Source organism: Panthera tigris, chromosome B1, assembly GCF_018350195.1.
Source record: "Panthera tigris isolate Pti1 chromosome B1, P.tigris_Pti1_mat1.1, whole genome shotgun sequence".
Classification (NCBI taxonomy): domain Eukaryota; kingdom Metazoa; phylum Chordata; class Mammalia; order Carnivora; family Felidae; genus Panthera; species Panthera tigris.
The window spans coordinates 76279571-76296312 of record NC_056663.1 but is presented as its reverse complement, the minus strand read 5'-3'; the positions used below and the strand labels follow the sequence as shown (position 1 = coordinate 76296312).

The window sequence follows — 16742 nt, the reverse complement described above, 5'->3', positions numbered from 1 at the left end:
CTTAATTCTTCAACTGTATTAGCGTCTTTAATGACTTCACATTTTTATTATATCTAGGTTGCAATCCCACCAAGCTACTGCAAATCCTAGTTGATTCGATGAATAAATGGATGACATGTGAAGAGAACTTACCAATTTATGACTTAGATATGTAACTATAAACAGTCTATTGCTAAAATTTTATTCATTTATTTGACAAATATTTACTGAAAACTTATTTCATTTGAAACTATATCATATAACATTCACATAGATTAATTTCATTTTCTTTTGAACCTCTGGGACCTCATTAAGTGCATACCAAAATTCAATTCTATACACAGGTCAATAATAATATAGGTAATATCCATTAACATAAAATATATTCTCACCCTGGTTTCCAGACTTTATGCTATATACTTGAACTTCAATATACAGCACAAATCACCACAATATTGGCTAAAAATATAATGCGATTCACTCAATCAATATAGGAAATAGCAATATTATCAACTGATGTCAAAATATTTGAATTTATCCTAAACTCAGGGTTAGTACTATATAAATATTGTAAAAAAGAAAAACAAAATACACACACACACACACACACACACACACACACACACACACACAGTCCTCATTAAACTTAATAGATTCTAGAAAGAATTGCCAATTCTTACTACAATCACTTCTAAAGAACTCCCTCTTCAGAAATAACATGTAAACTGGGAGTTATGTCCAAATTACCTACAAAGGAGAGAGAATAAATGACTTGAGATAATTTCTTCTAAATGAAGCAAAAATAATCACAGTGTTTCATGAAGAAAATAACTACTTTTGCATATCTAGTGATTTTTTTTTTTAGACACTGTGATAGAAGAAGCAAAGAAAAACAAAAGAGTACCAAAAAAGAGGCATTTCCTGCATTATTCACTGTCTCATCTCTGATGCAACAGCAGCTTTTCTCAAAGTGTATTTTATAAAACTTATCCACATGTACCATGGCCACAAAGACGATTCTGTGATCAAATGTGCTAATATTATTTCCATTACAGATTCAACAATATACATTATATACATATTTTTATATACATATTTTATACACACAAACACACAACACACACTCCCATACATACACACATATTTACTAAAGGCTTTAAGGGGCCCTCCAGTAAAGAAAGCTAATTAAATTCAAACATTACCAAAGTTATATCCCACTATATATTTTTTTCACAGAACACCCATTATCTTCATACAGTACACAAACTGGAATTTGCTTTACTATAAGTTTCGGATAGTGAGGGGCACCTGGATGGCTCAGTCAGTTGAGCATCTGACTCTTGATTTTGGCTCAGGTCATGATCCCAGGGTTGTAGGATCAAGCTCAACACTGGGCTCCAAGCTTAGCATGGAGCCTGCTTGAGATTCTTTCTCTCTCTCTCTCTTTCTCTCTCTCTCTCTCTTTCTCTCGCTCTTCCTCTCTCCCTCCCTCTGGCCCTCTCTCCTGCTTGTATGTTCTGTTTTTAAAATAAAAAAATAAAATAAAATAAAAATACTATATTTTAAAAAATAAAAAATTTTGGATAGTGAACACTGACCAAACAAGCACATGGCTACCACAAATCCAATCAAGGAAAGCTATACCTACTGAAAGAAGTAGAGCAAATGATTTAAGAATTTTAATATCCATTTTTCCTGATGAAAGTATAAGAACAGATAAAAATTTACAAAAAAAAGTATTTATTTTTTTGACAGAGAGTACACAAGCATGAGTGGGGGAGTGGGGAGAGGGAGAGAATCTCAGCACAGAGCCCAGTCTCATGACTATGAGATCATGACCTGAGCCATAATCAAGAGTCAGACCCTTAACCAACTGAGCCATCCAGGCACCCCAAGAATTCAAAAAATTTTCATTGCAAGTCAGTCACCTGAAATGATCTATTCAAGAACAGAAATAAAAATGGTATTAAATTAAATAGGGATTGATAGTCCCTAGGTCCACACCCTGCCCCTCTATTTCTGTTTCTCTCCAAGTCCTCATGAACTTCTATATTGTATTACAATTGTTTGTCTTTCTCATTTGAACATACTTTCTTTAAAAAGAGGGGCTTATCTTAAAAGCATCCAATACATGTCTGCTAAATAAAAGAATACCACAAGCATGCATAGAGAGGAGGACTCAGGGCAGACAAATTCACACAAAGCTCTGCAGAAGAGTGAGCAGGAAGACAGCAGTGGAGTAGGACCCGAGGCTCACCTTGTCCCACGAACACAACTGGATAATTAGCAAATCAAACTTAATACCCCAGAAATTGACCTGATAAGAACAAACCCTACAATGAAAGGGAGAGAGGAGGCCACATTGAAGAAGGCAGAAAGTTCAGAGATGAGGTTTAGGGGGGAAATGGATCATAGCAGCTACAGTGGGGAGATAGCTGTGATCATGGAGACGGGCACAAGACAGAGGAGCAACAGGGGAACACACAAGAAGAATGTTTCCCCCAAAGACACTGACTTGGAAAATAAGAGGGGTTGAGTTCCTACAACCACCAGGGCTTACAGCCCTACAATTTCAAAGGTCAGCAGGCTTGGCTGAGAAAGAGCCTGGAGGGCACTGCCATGATCCCTAGAGAGAAGGCAGGCAAACAACTCAGGAACAGACAGCATATAAACAATGATCTGAAGAACCCCTGGAGCACACAGTGGGAAGATTATTCCCTGTTCTCAGAGGTGTCCCTAAAAGCCAGGGTTCACACAGACCCCTCTCTAGGAACAAAGGAGATGAAAGGCGCTATTTCCCTCCTCCACCCCTCAAGATAAACAAAGAGCCACATTAAGGAAGCAGCATAACACCAACACTGGCTGCTAACTTGCTTACACCAAGTCCCAGCCCCCTGTGCTCCAGTGGAACTGCCTGTTTCAGTCACACTTGCCTCAGATCCAGCATGGAAAGCCCCTCCAACAGAAAACTAGCAGAAGCCCTTGCCCAGAGAGTTTCACAAGGTCTCAGTTCCAGTGGAGATGGTGACAGATCTCAGTTCACAAGCAGGTCACAGCACACCTACTTAAAACTCACCCTGTTGAGGCCAGGAATCAAACTCTGCCCACAGCAGACAAGAAGAGCCTCTGCAGACCACTGGCCTGAAGGATAAAGCAGACAGAACACAACAGCAGAAGACATACAACACACACTGGAGACACTTCCTGAAGTGCCAGGCCCTGGGCACTACATGACCTCTTTTTCATAAGGCCATTACTTTCAGAAGCAGGAGACATAAATGCCTTTTCTAACACAGAGAAGAAGGCAGAGACTTAGACAAAATGCCAAGATGGAGGAATTTATCCCAAATGAAAGAACAAGATAAAGTCAACACCAAAAATCTAAGCAAAACAGATGTAAGTAATACTCCTGATGGAGAATTTAAAGCAATGATCATAAAGATACTCAAGGGGCTTAAGAAAAGAAGTCATCAGTGAGATCCTTGCCGTAGAGATAAAAGAGTTAAAAAAGAATCAATCAGAGATGAAGAATGCAATAAACGAGATTAGAAACACACTTGATGCAATGAACAGAAGGCAAAAGAAGGAGAGGAACAAATTAGTGACCCAGAAGTCAAAGTAATGGAAAGTGATGAAGCTGAAAAAAGGGAGAAAGAAGACTTGTACAAAATGAGAACAGACTTAGGGAACTCAGTGACTCCATCAAACATAATAACATTTGTATTATAAAGTCCCAGATGAAAAAGGGAGAGAAAAGAGGGCAGAAAATTTGAAGAAATAACAGGTGAAAAATTCCATAATCTGGGAAAGGAAACAGACATTCAGATCCCGGAGGCACAGAGAACTCCTATCAAAATTAACAAAAGCAGGCCAATACCAAAATATATTATAATAAAATTTACAAAATACAGTAATAAAGAAAAAAACTTAAAAGCAGCAAGACAACAGAAATAATTAACTTACCAGGAACACCCATAAGACTTATCTGGAGATTTTTCACCAGAAACTTGACAAGCCAGAAGGGAGTGGCATGATATAAGCAAAAAATTGAATGAGAAAAATCTGCAGCCAACAATACTCTATCCAGCAAGCCTATCAATCAGAATAGGAGAGAGAACGATTTTCCCAAACAAAAATTAAAGGAGTTTGTGAACTAACTAAACCAGACTGCAAGATATATTAAAGGGGACTTCTTGAGTGAAAAGGAAAAACCAGAGTAACAACATAGGGGCACCTGAGTGGCTAGGTCGGTTAAGTATCCAATTTCAGCCTAGGTCATGATCTCACTGTTACCGAGTTCAAGTTCCACATCGGGCTCTGTGCTGACAGCTCAGAGCTTGGGACCTCTTTCAGATTCTGTGTCTCCCTCTCTCTCTCTGCCCCTTCCCCACTCACACTCTGTCTCTCTCAAAAATAAACATTAAAAAAAAAAGTAACAATATAAGGGCAAGAAACGCAAAAGCTGTATAAATGAATATTTCTGTAAATATCAGTCAAGGAACTCACACACACACAGAAAGGATATGAAATAACATATAGCTAAAATACGGGTTAAAATGCTGTGAAACTAGAAGCCAACCACAAGAAAAAATCTGGAAAGACCACAAATACATGGAGGTTAAACAATATGCTATTAAAAAATGAATGGGTGAACCAAGAAATCAAAGAAGAAATTTAAAAATACAAATGAAAACATCACAGTCTAAAACCTTTGAGATTCACCAAAAGAAGTACCAAGGGGCGCCTGGGTGGCGCAGTCGGTTAAGCGTCCGACTTCAGCCAGGTCACGATCTCGCGGTCCGTGAGTTCGAGCCCCGCGTCAGGCTCTGGGCTGATGGCTCGGAGCCTGGAGCCTGTTTCCGATTCTGTGTCTCCCTCTCTCTCTGCCCCTCCCCCGTTCATGCTATGTCTCTCTCTGTCCCAAAAATAAATAAAAAAACATTGAAAAAAAAAAATTAAAAAAAAAAAAAAAGAAGTACCAAGAGGGAAGTATACAGCAATACAGGCATACCTCAAGAAGCAAGAAAAATCTAAAACAAACAATTTAACCTTATGCCTAAAGGAGCTAGAAAAAAAGAACAATGCCTAAAGCCAGCAGAAGGAAGGAAATAATAAAGATTAGAGCAGAAATAAATGATAAAGAAACTAAAAAAAAAACAACACAGACCAATGAAACCAATAGCTGATTCTTTGAAAAACTCAATAAAATTCATAAACTTCTAGTTGGACATACCAAAAAAGAAGACAGAGGACCCAAATAAATAAAATCACAAATGAGAAAGGAGAAATAACAACCCCATAGAAATACAAACAACTGTAAGAGAATTTTATGAAAAACTGTATGCCAACAAATTGGACAACCTGGAAAAATTGCATAAATTCCTAGAAACATATAAATTACCAAAACTGAAATAGGCAAAAATAAACAATTGGGACTACATCAAAATAAAAAAGCTTCTACACCATGAAGGAAACAATCAAAACTAAAAGGCAACTGATAGAATGGGAGAAGATGTTTGCAAATGACATATCAGATAAAGGGTTAATATCCAAAATCTACAAAACACTTACAAAACTCAACATCCAAAAAAGGAATAATCCAATTAAAAAATGGGCAGAAGGCATGAACAGACATGTCTCCAAAGAAGATATACAGAAGGCCAACAGACACACGAATAGATGCTCAACATCACTCATCACCAGGGAAATGCAAATCAAAACTACAATGAGTTATCACCTCACACCTGTTAGAATGGTTAAAATGAGCAACACAAGAAACCAACAGGTGTTGGCAAGGATATGGAGAAAGGGGAACCCTCCTACACTACTGATGGCAATGCAAACTGGTGTTGCCACTCTGGAAAACAGTAGAGAGATTCCTCACATAGTTAAAAATAGAACTGCCCTATGATCCAGCAAGTGCACTACTAGGTATTTACCCAAACAATATAAAATTACTAATTCAAAAGGATATATGCACCCTGATGTTTACAGTAGCATTATCTACAACAGCCAAATTATGGAAGCAGCCCAAGTGTCCAAAGTCTGATGAATGGATAAAGACAATGTGGCATGCATATATACATATACATATATATTATTTAAATAATGTTAAATAAATATATGTTACATATTTAAATAAAATATAATGGAATATTACTCAGCCATGAACAAGAATGAAATCTGGCCATTTGCAATGACACAAACGAAGCTATAGAATATTATGCTAAATGCTACGTGAAATAAGTCAGAGAAAGACAAATACCATATGATTTTACTTGTATGTGAAATTTAAGAAACAAAACAAAGAAGAAAAGGGGAACAAGAGATAAGCAAACCAAGAAACACACTCTTAACTACACAGAACAAACTGATGGGTTACCAGAGGGGAGGTGGTGGGAGATGGGTTAAATAGGTGATGGGGATTAAAGAGTACACTTGCGACGAGCAACAGGTGATACATGGAGATGTTGAATCACTATATTGTACACCTGAATCTAATATGACATTGTATGTTAACTGGAATTTAAATAAAAACAAGAAAGAAAGCAAGAAAGAAAAAGGAAGGAAGGAAGCAAACAAGCTAGCTCTGTAGAAGAGATACCATTTAAACAGAACCTGATAGTAAAAACAAAACATTCTAAAAGTATAGTTAATGGCCTCACCATACTGTTGTATGCAGAGCTCCATACTATAGGACTTCCTTATATAAAATAAGCGTAACTGAAGAAGACTTATATTTTCAATAAGCAAATTATACTCAAAATTCATATTCTGTGGTTGGCAAAAAGATAATCCTGTTTCATTAATTCAATTATTTCTTTTAAAACACCCTATCACTTTCTTAATACGGGATAGTGAATTTACACGAAAAAAGTTTAAGTATACCCGAAATAGAGCACACTCTGAGTATCTAAGCACCACAATTAAAAGAAGTAAATCTCCATTTATATTAAATTCTACAATGAGTAAAACTCAACCACAGTAACAGAAGTCAAATCAGTGGCAGCTTGAGGTAGTAACACGGGTAGAGATTGATTGTAAAAAGGTACAAGGAACTTTCCGGATTGAAATAGGTGTTACAATGTTTTGTATACGTCAAAATTCATCAAACTGTACACTTAGGATACGTGCATATATACTGTACATAAATTATGCTTCAACAAAGTTGATCTTTAAAAAAGAGGTAAAAGTGATTAACCCAAAGGATAACAAAAAAACAAAGACCCACGAGCGCCTGGGTGGCTCAGTCAGTTAAGCGTCCGACTTCGGCTCAGGTCATGATCTCTCAGCTCATGAGTTTGAGCCCTGCATCAGCCTCTGGGCTGACAGCTCAGAGCCTGGAGCTGGCTTCAGATTTTGGGTCTCCCTCTCTCTGTCTGCTAGGCCCCCACTCACACTCTGTTTCTCTAAGATAAACAAACATTAAAAAAAAAGAAGAAGAAGAAAAGAAAAAACAAAGACCTTATGTATAAATGAGCACAACTACAGAATTGGGTTAGGACAATATAGCTGAAAATAAAAATGACCACTTAATATACACTTAATAATAGACAAAAAGTATGGGAGTATGTCATATGTCATAATGAAAAAAACCAAAAGACAAAAGCCCAAAATGTGTTGACTTATGACCATTGCTACCAGTGAATTATTAATTATATAATTATATAAATATGTGGTTGAATAGTAATTATCCTGGATGTTGGAGATACAAAACAAAACACAGGGCTTGCCTTCAAGAAACTTAGTGTCTAATGGAAGAGAAATAAAAATCATAGGCAACTTAAAGGCAGGAGTAACAGCCAGTCACAGCTCTGGATGAATATCAGAGTTAGAGCTGTGGGGCAGAGAGGAGTCAAAGAAAGCTTTCCATTTCCAGATAGACTGCTGTGTAGCTGGAAGCTGTATTATTTATTTAACCATAAATATTTATCACTAAGTAGCCATCATGTGCCAGGGACTGTGTGGAGTACCAGGTATACATAAAAACAAAGTAGTAAGAAATGAGGTCTAAGCAGTAAGTGAGGCCTAATAATGAAGGATACTTTTGTGCCACGGTTTAGAGCTGGTTTGCTTTTCTCCCCCTGCCCCCCACCTTGTTTTGTTTAAATTATCTACTTTATTCAAAATACTCATCACAACTACAAAAAGGAAAAGTTCACAAAATAAATAGAGCAAGAACATGAATGTCACATATTTAGAAGAGAAAACTAAAAAATAAGAAAAGCAGATTTATAAAAAACAAATTACAAGAGATTCTAAGTGATTGAAAAGAGAAAAACATTTTAACTATAAAGATTCAGAGGAAAGAAAAAAAAAAGACTCTAGCAAAAACCCAAACACAAACTGACATAAAAGAGTCATAAAAATGGTAACACCTGGTTCTTATTATAATATTTAAATTAATAATTCAGAGGTATAGAAACACCTGAATCTAAAATGACCAAACCTTTTATCATAGCCTTCATGTGAAAAAAATATTTGCCAAAGTAGCAACAACCTATATATTCTGATGAAAAAATTCTTCAAGAAAAATCAGACTAACAGTATTTTAAATTAAGTTTTGCTACTAATTAATTACTCAGACAGGATGCTAGGCCAGACTACATGGTGCTTCTAGTTTTTCTATATACTCTATGCATTTCTGATAAATGGGAAAAGAATAGATGACCTGGCAGAAGGCTCAGACAATAATATGTGATTTACAGGACATGAATGCAGCTACCTTAAGATTTATCTGACAGCCCTCTCCGATAGTGGACTGTTGAGTATCCGATGGAATGATTTCTAGTCTAGAAAGTCTACTACTGAGTAGCCATACACATTATTTATTTATTAGATGTTTTGGGTTGAAACCATTTTTAAATGATGCACTTCACAATGCACAGTCATAAATTTAGCTTTAAACCCAAGAAGGGAGGTAGTGTTATTGGAATGTATGTCAGACTGAATTAGGATGAGCAAAGCAACGCTTTTATAAAGTGGCCTTGAATGCAATGTCAATTCTTTCAAAAATGATATTAATGTCAGATGAGCATGATACGCTTTACACAATGCTGGAGTAATATTACTTGAAATATTTAGCATTTCCTTTAAATTCATATAGATTTCTACAAGGTTTATCCACATACACAACAAATACCAGGCACAAAAAAAGTGACATGCTTGTGAAAAACTAAATTTTAAATTGAGAATTTGTTCAATTGTCTGTGCATCAGAGTGTATACAGTTTCCTGAAGAAAGTATCCATCTTATTTTAAAGAAATAAAAAAAATATATGTATCAAGCTTTGAAGAGAAAGTAGTTTTTGAACTATTTTATGAGATTCAATATATGAACAAACCTAATTTAATAAATACTAAGAATTTAACTTTACTCAAAAATGCAATGCTGAGTATTTCATGAAAGCTTTTCAATTCTAAATAATAGTATTTTTGCCTTGACAGTGTTAAGACGCAAATGGGACAAATATGAAATGGTGTCTAATCAACCTAATAATGAATAAGTGAATACTGAAAAATATAATCCTAGGTGATCTGTTTGGTCTTAATGACAGAAAAATACAATCCTAGTTGAAGCTTTAAGAAAATACATAGTGATCTGTTTGGTCTTAATGACAGCAAACCAAATGTGATCATTTCCTCATTTCTTAAATTTAGACTCTAATCTTTCTTTCGTAATAAAATGTGGCTAATTTACACACCTTGTTAAAAAGAAAGCAAAAAGAAAATAAGTTTTGAATGGATTCAAGAAAAATAATCAGAACATGGCTGACTGTCATGAAATTAACACCAACTAATTTGTAAAGTTTTAAATCAAATTTGCAGATGTTAACTTCATAAGCATATCCCATTATTTATGTGATTAAAAAGGAGTTTTTGACCTGATCTTTCGATCTTTGGCACTCAATCCTCTCCATCTCCCCTTAAAAAATTAATTAAAATTTTAGCAATATGCTAGCTTTTCACTTCCCACCCTATCTCAGACTAAAAAAAATTATCAATCAAACTCAAGCCATCCCCACCCAGTATCTGCAAAATGTCAACTTCAAATTCAATTTCATATCTCTTAAGCTTTCATGTAGAAAAAGACAGTTCACTTCTTAACAAAATAAATCACTTTTGTGACTGCCAATCTGACCTCTTTGAATTAGGAAAATTCAAAGTGAAAAATGTAATTATCACCCCGGAACAATCTGTATACATCTGGAGCTAATTCTGGCTTCATTTTTCACATCATTTTTCACACTGTGCTACATCTTACAAAGATGCCATGGAACTTTTGAAGAACGCATAAAAAACGGTAAGGACTTCGAATAACCAATAATGTATTTGATTTTATTCAAACAAAAATCTTGAGAATATCTGACTTTTGCAACTTACTCTACTAACTGATCTTCATACTCTATTTGATTGGATTAGTATTAAACAGGACTGTGACATACATGATAAATAGGTGCATTAAAACATGTCATTCTTCATCGTTTTAGCTTCTAACATTCAAATACGTAATATACTATCTGAAACAGCTTTGATGTATCAAGAATATATTCAATACTTCTAAACTAGAAAGTGGAAATTTGTTATCAAAATCCATCTACGAAACAATCATATCACTGTAAACAAATTCATACTCTGTGAAGAAATATCCCAAACTATAAGGTAATGCTTCTTAAAAGTAAAGGTAATTTTGTGTTGGTTTAAAATGGTATATGGTAATTTAGATCCAAGAAATAAGCAATTATTTCAAATCAGATTAATGAAAATTTTTCTACATTAAGCTTTTAAAGGAATGGAGTTTTCTAAAGGAAATGATTAAATTATACAAACATGATTCTTGCTAAATCTAAGAATAATAAGCTCACTAGAAACATAACTACTCCTCACAAGTTCATTATAAAAATCCATTAGGGTGTAATCTCTAAAAGTAATTGTTCTTATTGCATTTTATTGACAATGCATAGTATTGATTTTTCACACCTTCCATGATTCTTTAATTTGTATTCATGAAATGTCCATCAGCACAGTCTAAATAAATTTGGCAATATAGGCACTAAAATGAATAAATCGATGCAAAGAAACATTAATTTTGCATTATCCTTATTCGTCAGGCAAGTAAACCACAAGAGTTGTAAATGAAGGTCAAAGGTTTTGAAATGGGTCAGAACCCTTGACCTCTAGACCAATACCCTTCCTATTAAAAAAGGCTATTTTAAAGTTTTAAGTAGGGGAATTTACTACCAGCAAGGTATCATTTTTAAGAGACTACAAAGAAAACTCTCAATAAAAACATTCATCTGTTTAATTGCAAAACAGAAAAGAAAAACCATCCCAGGATACATGATTTTTACATAAGTTTTCTAAAAATCATTAAAGCTTACCATATGAGGTATAAAATTTCTGAACACTGAAAGCAATTTTGCTTTAGGAATTTATTTACTACATCTTATTATGATGGCTGCCATATTTTTGTTGACGTTTTCCCAAATCTACTCCGTATGTCAAAAATAATTAGCAATGACAAGAATTCAAAATTATTTATCACTCATTTTATAACCTCTACACAAAAGGGAAGTAAACCCATTATTCCTAGGGGAGTCAGAGTGGCACTCCACAAGGTATAGAAATAAATCTGTTTCTATAACCTTAATATATGCAGCAAAGAAATTTAGCCATCTCAAGATCATTTGCTATACACATTTTTTAATGTGACTCTAAAAACCTATTTCTCATTCATCTGTTTTTTCTCAGCACTCACTACAAAATCATGTTAGTATCAAAGACAAGAAGTAATCCTTTTGCAATAGAAATAAAATTTTAAAACTGTAAACTTAAAACTCTATTACAGCAAAAATTTCTACTGAAACATTTGTAACTTCCTTATAAAATAAATTCATGCAAGAATTTACTTTTAATCCAACATTTATTCTTATCACTCACCTGAGAACACAGTAGCATAACCAATTCCACAACTGAACTACTAGACTTCATGCAAACCAGACCTATTTTAAAGAGAATTTAAAAGAAAAATTACAAAGCATAAAACAAATATGAGGGATCTGTTATACAACTTTATCCAAACTGGTTTTTAAAATAAAATTAAACATCTTGCTAAGAACCAAACCCACACACATTTGATCCTAGGAGTAAACAAGGTACTCTGTAATTACTTGAAACTTGGTATCAAAACTACCACAATTTTTTTGTAGACTACTTCATTTCAGTATTCAAACTACTAACACACTTATTCGAATTCCACATATAATGACATTTCACAATACTCATAGAAATGTGCACAACATATGCCATATTGATCAATATCATCTACATTTTGTTTTGGAGAGAGTTGATTGTTATACATGCAGAGAAGGGAAATGGCTCCCTGACCTTTGCTTTCTCCACCACACTCTCTCCCTTCAACCCTCTAGCTATCAATCAAGTTTCCATTTTGTTTCATGGCAGCAGACATCCCAAACACTCTTATTAGTACCTTGACCTGTGACCTCACACTAAACCTTAACAGAAGTGCAAGCATTCTCTGTTATATATTCTTGATTTCTTGTAAATAAATTCATTTACATTTTCTCTTTTCTGTTTCCTTTAGGTTCACCAAAAGTATCCCAGGAAGGAACTTTTAAACAATTAATACATACCCAAAGACTGCCTTAGTTTTGATTACCAATAAAATCTAAAAAGGTACAAGAACATTTTATAACCAGTATGTAAAAAAAAAAAAAGCAATGCCCATAATTAAAAGCATTAAATTAGTACATTACTAATAATCAGAAAAATATAATTTTTCATTCTGTATTTTTTTGAGCAAACATAAGTTTGGAATCCAGGGTTTAACAACTAAAGTAATTCCTGGTGGCCTCTTACACACCATACAGAATTATCTTCTTTCTTTCTTCCCATTAAAGCTCCTGCAGGCAGCCCATTCCATCCTATTCCCTTTCTTTAATCTTCTATCTCTGTAGTTCTTCCCCCTTACCTCTTTTAGTCATGTTGGCTCATACCTACTAATGGCACCCATTGCCATTCTGTAGCCTTACAAATAGCATTCTCATTAAATAGGTTATTTCCCCCCTTCGCTTTTTAGAAAAGAACCATTTTTCTCAACGGTTTGAAAAAATATTTAACATAGAAATAATGATGGTAATAGTGTTAAGCACCAGCATAAAAATTAGCCACAGAACATCTACATGTTGCATTAAGAAAGCAGGTCATTAACCAGACTAAATTATGCTTTCTGTAGAGCTTGAAATGAGCATAGCTCTGCAGGCTAATTCCAAGGCCAAAAGGAAGCATACCAATAGTCCATCTGTCATTGCTGGTGTAGCCTTCTGCTGGTCTAGAACCTTGCCACTTTCCATAAAATGTACCAACTATAGGAAGTTCCATATATTTCAACCTTAAAAGCTGCTACTTCCAAAAAGGAAATTCAGATCTTTCTACAATTAGGTCATTATTCCTAACTGCTATATTCTAAGGAAACCAGAATTCCTACCAACTTTCATTTCATGGCAAAACATTTGGGCTCTGATCTGGCTCAGGCTTTGGTATCCACTCAGAAAAAGAACAATAATGACACAAAAGGCCTTGGGCCATGAAAAGTTAGAATTCATTGATTAATGAGTTGAGTACTCAATAATAGTAAAATAAATAACATTTCACAGTTTGATTAGAACAATTCATGTTTTTTGGACTGGGGATTTGTAGATTTGTAAAGGATGGGGAGGAAGACCAGGATGGATGGTATATTAAACTTTAAATGAAAATGGGCTTTAGAGGACAAAAGAGACCTTATATTAGTCCTTTAATTATAAGTTCCCTGCCTAAGGGCAACAAATACTGTAAACAAAAATATATAACCTTGAGAGTAAATAAACAAGAAACATCCCCAATAAAGGACTTGGCATCAGGTTACACAACTTAACTGTTTTGTTTTGTTTTGTTTTGTTTTGTTTGCCTTTGGATGACACTGGTTGCATGTACGAAAAAGGAATAAATGAATTATAAGCCAGTAAATCTGTCTTCAGATTTACATTCAGACTCTAATAATTATCCAAAGGAGGCCCTAAAACAACACTTAGAGTGAATTTGTAAGTTCCTGCAGAAGTATCAATTTTCATTTTGTACAAAAACACATCCTATTATCGCCCCAGTTAGCAGAAAGCAAACAAGTTACTACAGGCTCAGAGATCTGAACAGGCATATTACCTAACCTCCCTAAAAGCCTCTCAGAATAATGGTAGGGTTAATTTTGCTTGGTTTTATTTTTGGTTCATTTTTCTAAGATACGCAATTTCAGTCTCTTCAAAAAAGACAAACTCAAGATACCAAAGCCAGAAGTTTTACACTCCTCTGGAGTTTCATTACCAAAGATGACTATAATTTCTTCACCAAAGACTATTTATCCTACCTCTATTACTAGTGCTTTTCTTTACCACTAAAACTCAAAAATATTAAATGACTTACCAGATATTAAGCAAACAACGTAACATTTAAACCCACTGATCTGTCTAAACTTTCAAGCAGGCAGACCATGACAAACAGTCACGACCATCTGCCTTATGGAATGTAAGAAGCCTTATTAAAAATATACAAATTTTGGGCCACCTAGGTGGCTCAGTTAGACAAGTAACCAACTTGGGCTTAGATCATGATTTCACAGTTTGTGAGATGGAGCCCCGTGTTGGGCTCTGTACTGACAAGGTAGAGCCTGCTTGGGATTCTTTCTCTCCCTCTCTCTGTCCCACCCCTGCTCATACTATAATACACACACACACACACATATATATATACTATATTATATATATTTTTAAGTCATCTTAAACAATTTACAGGAGGGATAATTACAAACAGCATTAGAAATTTTGATAAGAATTTATGCATAATAAACTCAAATTCTTATTCTATATTTTCCTGCTTTTCAAGGAATTTGTATATATCCTGCATGAGCAATGCCCTTAGGATACAACTAAGTACTCCTCATCAATCTGTAAACAATATCCATCTTGTAAACACTAATTCCAAATTTCAAATAAACTTCTAATAGGTTCTAGCTTATCATTAATTCTGGTCCTTTCTCTTGAACTTACATCATCAGCTAGTTTGGAAAAGATGAATCATTCAAAATTTTGTTGAAAAGAAGACAGCCATCTTCTTTGATCCAGAATTGTAAAACATTTTCTTCTTGAGACTTTCAAATGCCATTTAGAATGATCAATCCAATGAATTTTTTCATTTCTACATGAGCTTTTCCTTCCAATCACTTTCATATAACACATTTGCCTTTTTTACTCACTTAGAAACTATACCAAGTAAACTGTGGTGTATAACTATCACGAACAATGGAATAACACGGTCACATGCCTTTTTAGCAAAATAAGATGTCCCAGGTTCTTGTCAGAAAACATTGCATAAATTTTGAAGACTGAAATCCTTTCTATTGAATGACATGCTGAGAAAACCAATTTCCTTTTTACACAGAAATATACTATGCACTAATGAATTCTTGAGTTTGATAAAATTTATAAGTGCTGTTCTCTGTCTCTTTAAATTCATCCTCAGATGGTCTAATTGTAAAATGTCTTTTTCTGTCAATTTTATCACCATACCATTAGAGCAGAAAATAAACAACTCTGAATTCTTAAATTCAATGAAAGTTGAAAATCAGACCACAAAGATAATGTCCACAGAATTCTTTTACACCAATATTTCTCAATTTTTTTTCGTTACTGCTCTCCACTTGGGAAGCCATTTCAGACCATTTTTTTCTTAACTATACCCCTATGAAATTTTAATACTAAAGATGTACTATATAGATGTATGTGGCCCTTTGGAGGGTCACAAATCATTATAATGCCTAAAATGTTTTTGTCCCACGCCCCCCCCCATACCAGTTTTTGCTCTCACTGAGAAAACAAATTTCTATCTTCTTAAAATATGATCATGTACTTTGAGAAATGCAGTAAAAACTGGGGGTGATCTGATAGTGATGATTTGTTTTCCTATCGTGGCATAAATTCTAGGGGCAATTCCAGTACTCTTGTATTCTTATTATTTTAGTCCTTACTATCGTTAGGAATAACTGATGAGTAACAGTGAAATAGCAAAATGTTTTAAGGTATAGGAAAACTAAGATCACAAACACCCTATAACAAATCTTAGATTTATAAAACTTGTCCAATGAACTTACATATGGTAACTCTAAGATGGAATATATTTTTTAAGTAATTTTCTCTTTGTATTTGGAGGACCTCTTTAAACAATAAAATATTAATCCTTATAAAGGATTGAAAAAGAAGGTTAATATCACTACAATTGAGACAATCAGAAAACATGTGGTTCTAATAAGCATGATGTAATATTAAGTATTTCCTCTAATTAAACTTTTAAATCTAATTTCAAGCCATCAGAAAATGCATGGGACAGAGAAACAATTAAATGACATCACCAAGAAACAATAGCATTAAAATAGTAGAAGAATAGGGTGAAACTATTTGATATTAATAAAGACTTAAGAGACATAACCAAATGCAATAAATTGATTTTGATTGTATCTTAGTTAGAAGAAAACCAATTATAAAAAGACATCTAAATGAAGATGAATATGAACTGAGTATGATATGGCACAAAACTATTATGAATATTAGGTGTAAGAGGAGCAATTATGATTATAAAGGAAAATATCCTTTTTTACATGGACTATTAATTATTTAAGGGTAAGATGACAAAATGTCTGGAATTGTCTGAAGTACT

The 16742-nt window shown here is 34.3% G+C and overlaps 1 protein-coding gene across 3 annotated transcripts in view; it reads right to left on the bottom strand.

The window, feature by feature from the left end:
- The window catches only part of LRBA (LPS responsive beige-like anchor protein), a 781201-nt gene that overhangs the window by 526238 nt on the left and 238221 nt on the right, over positions 1-16742 (bottom strand). For all 3 annotated transcript variants that reach the window (XM_042983782.1, XM_042983784.1, XM_042983783.1), the window contains one exon: positions 11919-11980. In XM_042983782.1, the coding sequence (XP_042839716.1) occupies positions 11919-11980 (62 nt within the window). The remainder of the gene's footprint in view (positions 1-11918; positions 11981-16742) is intronic.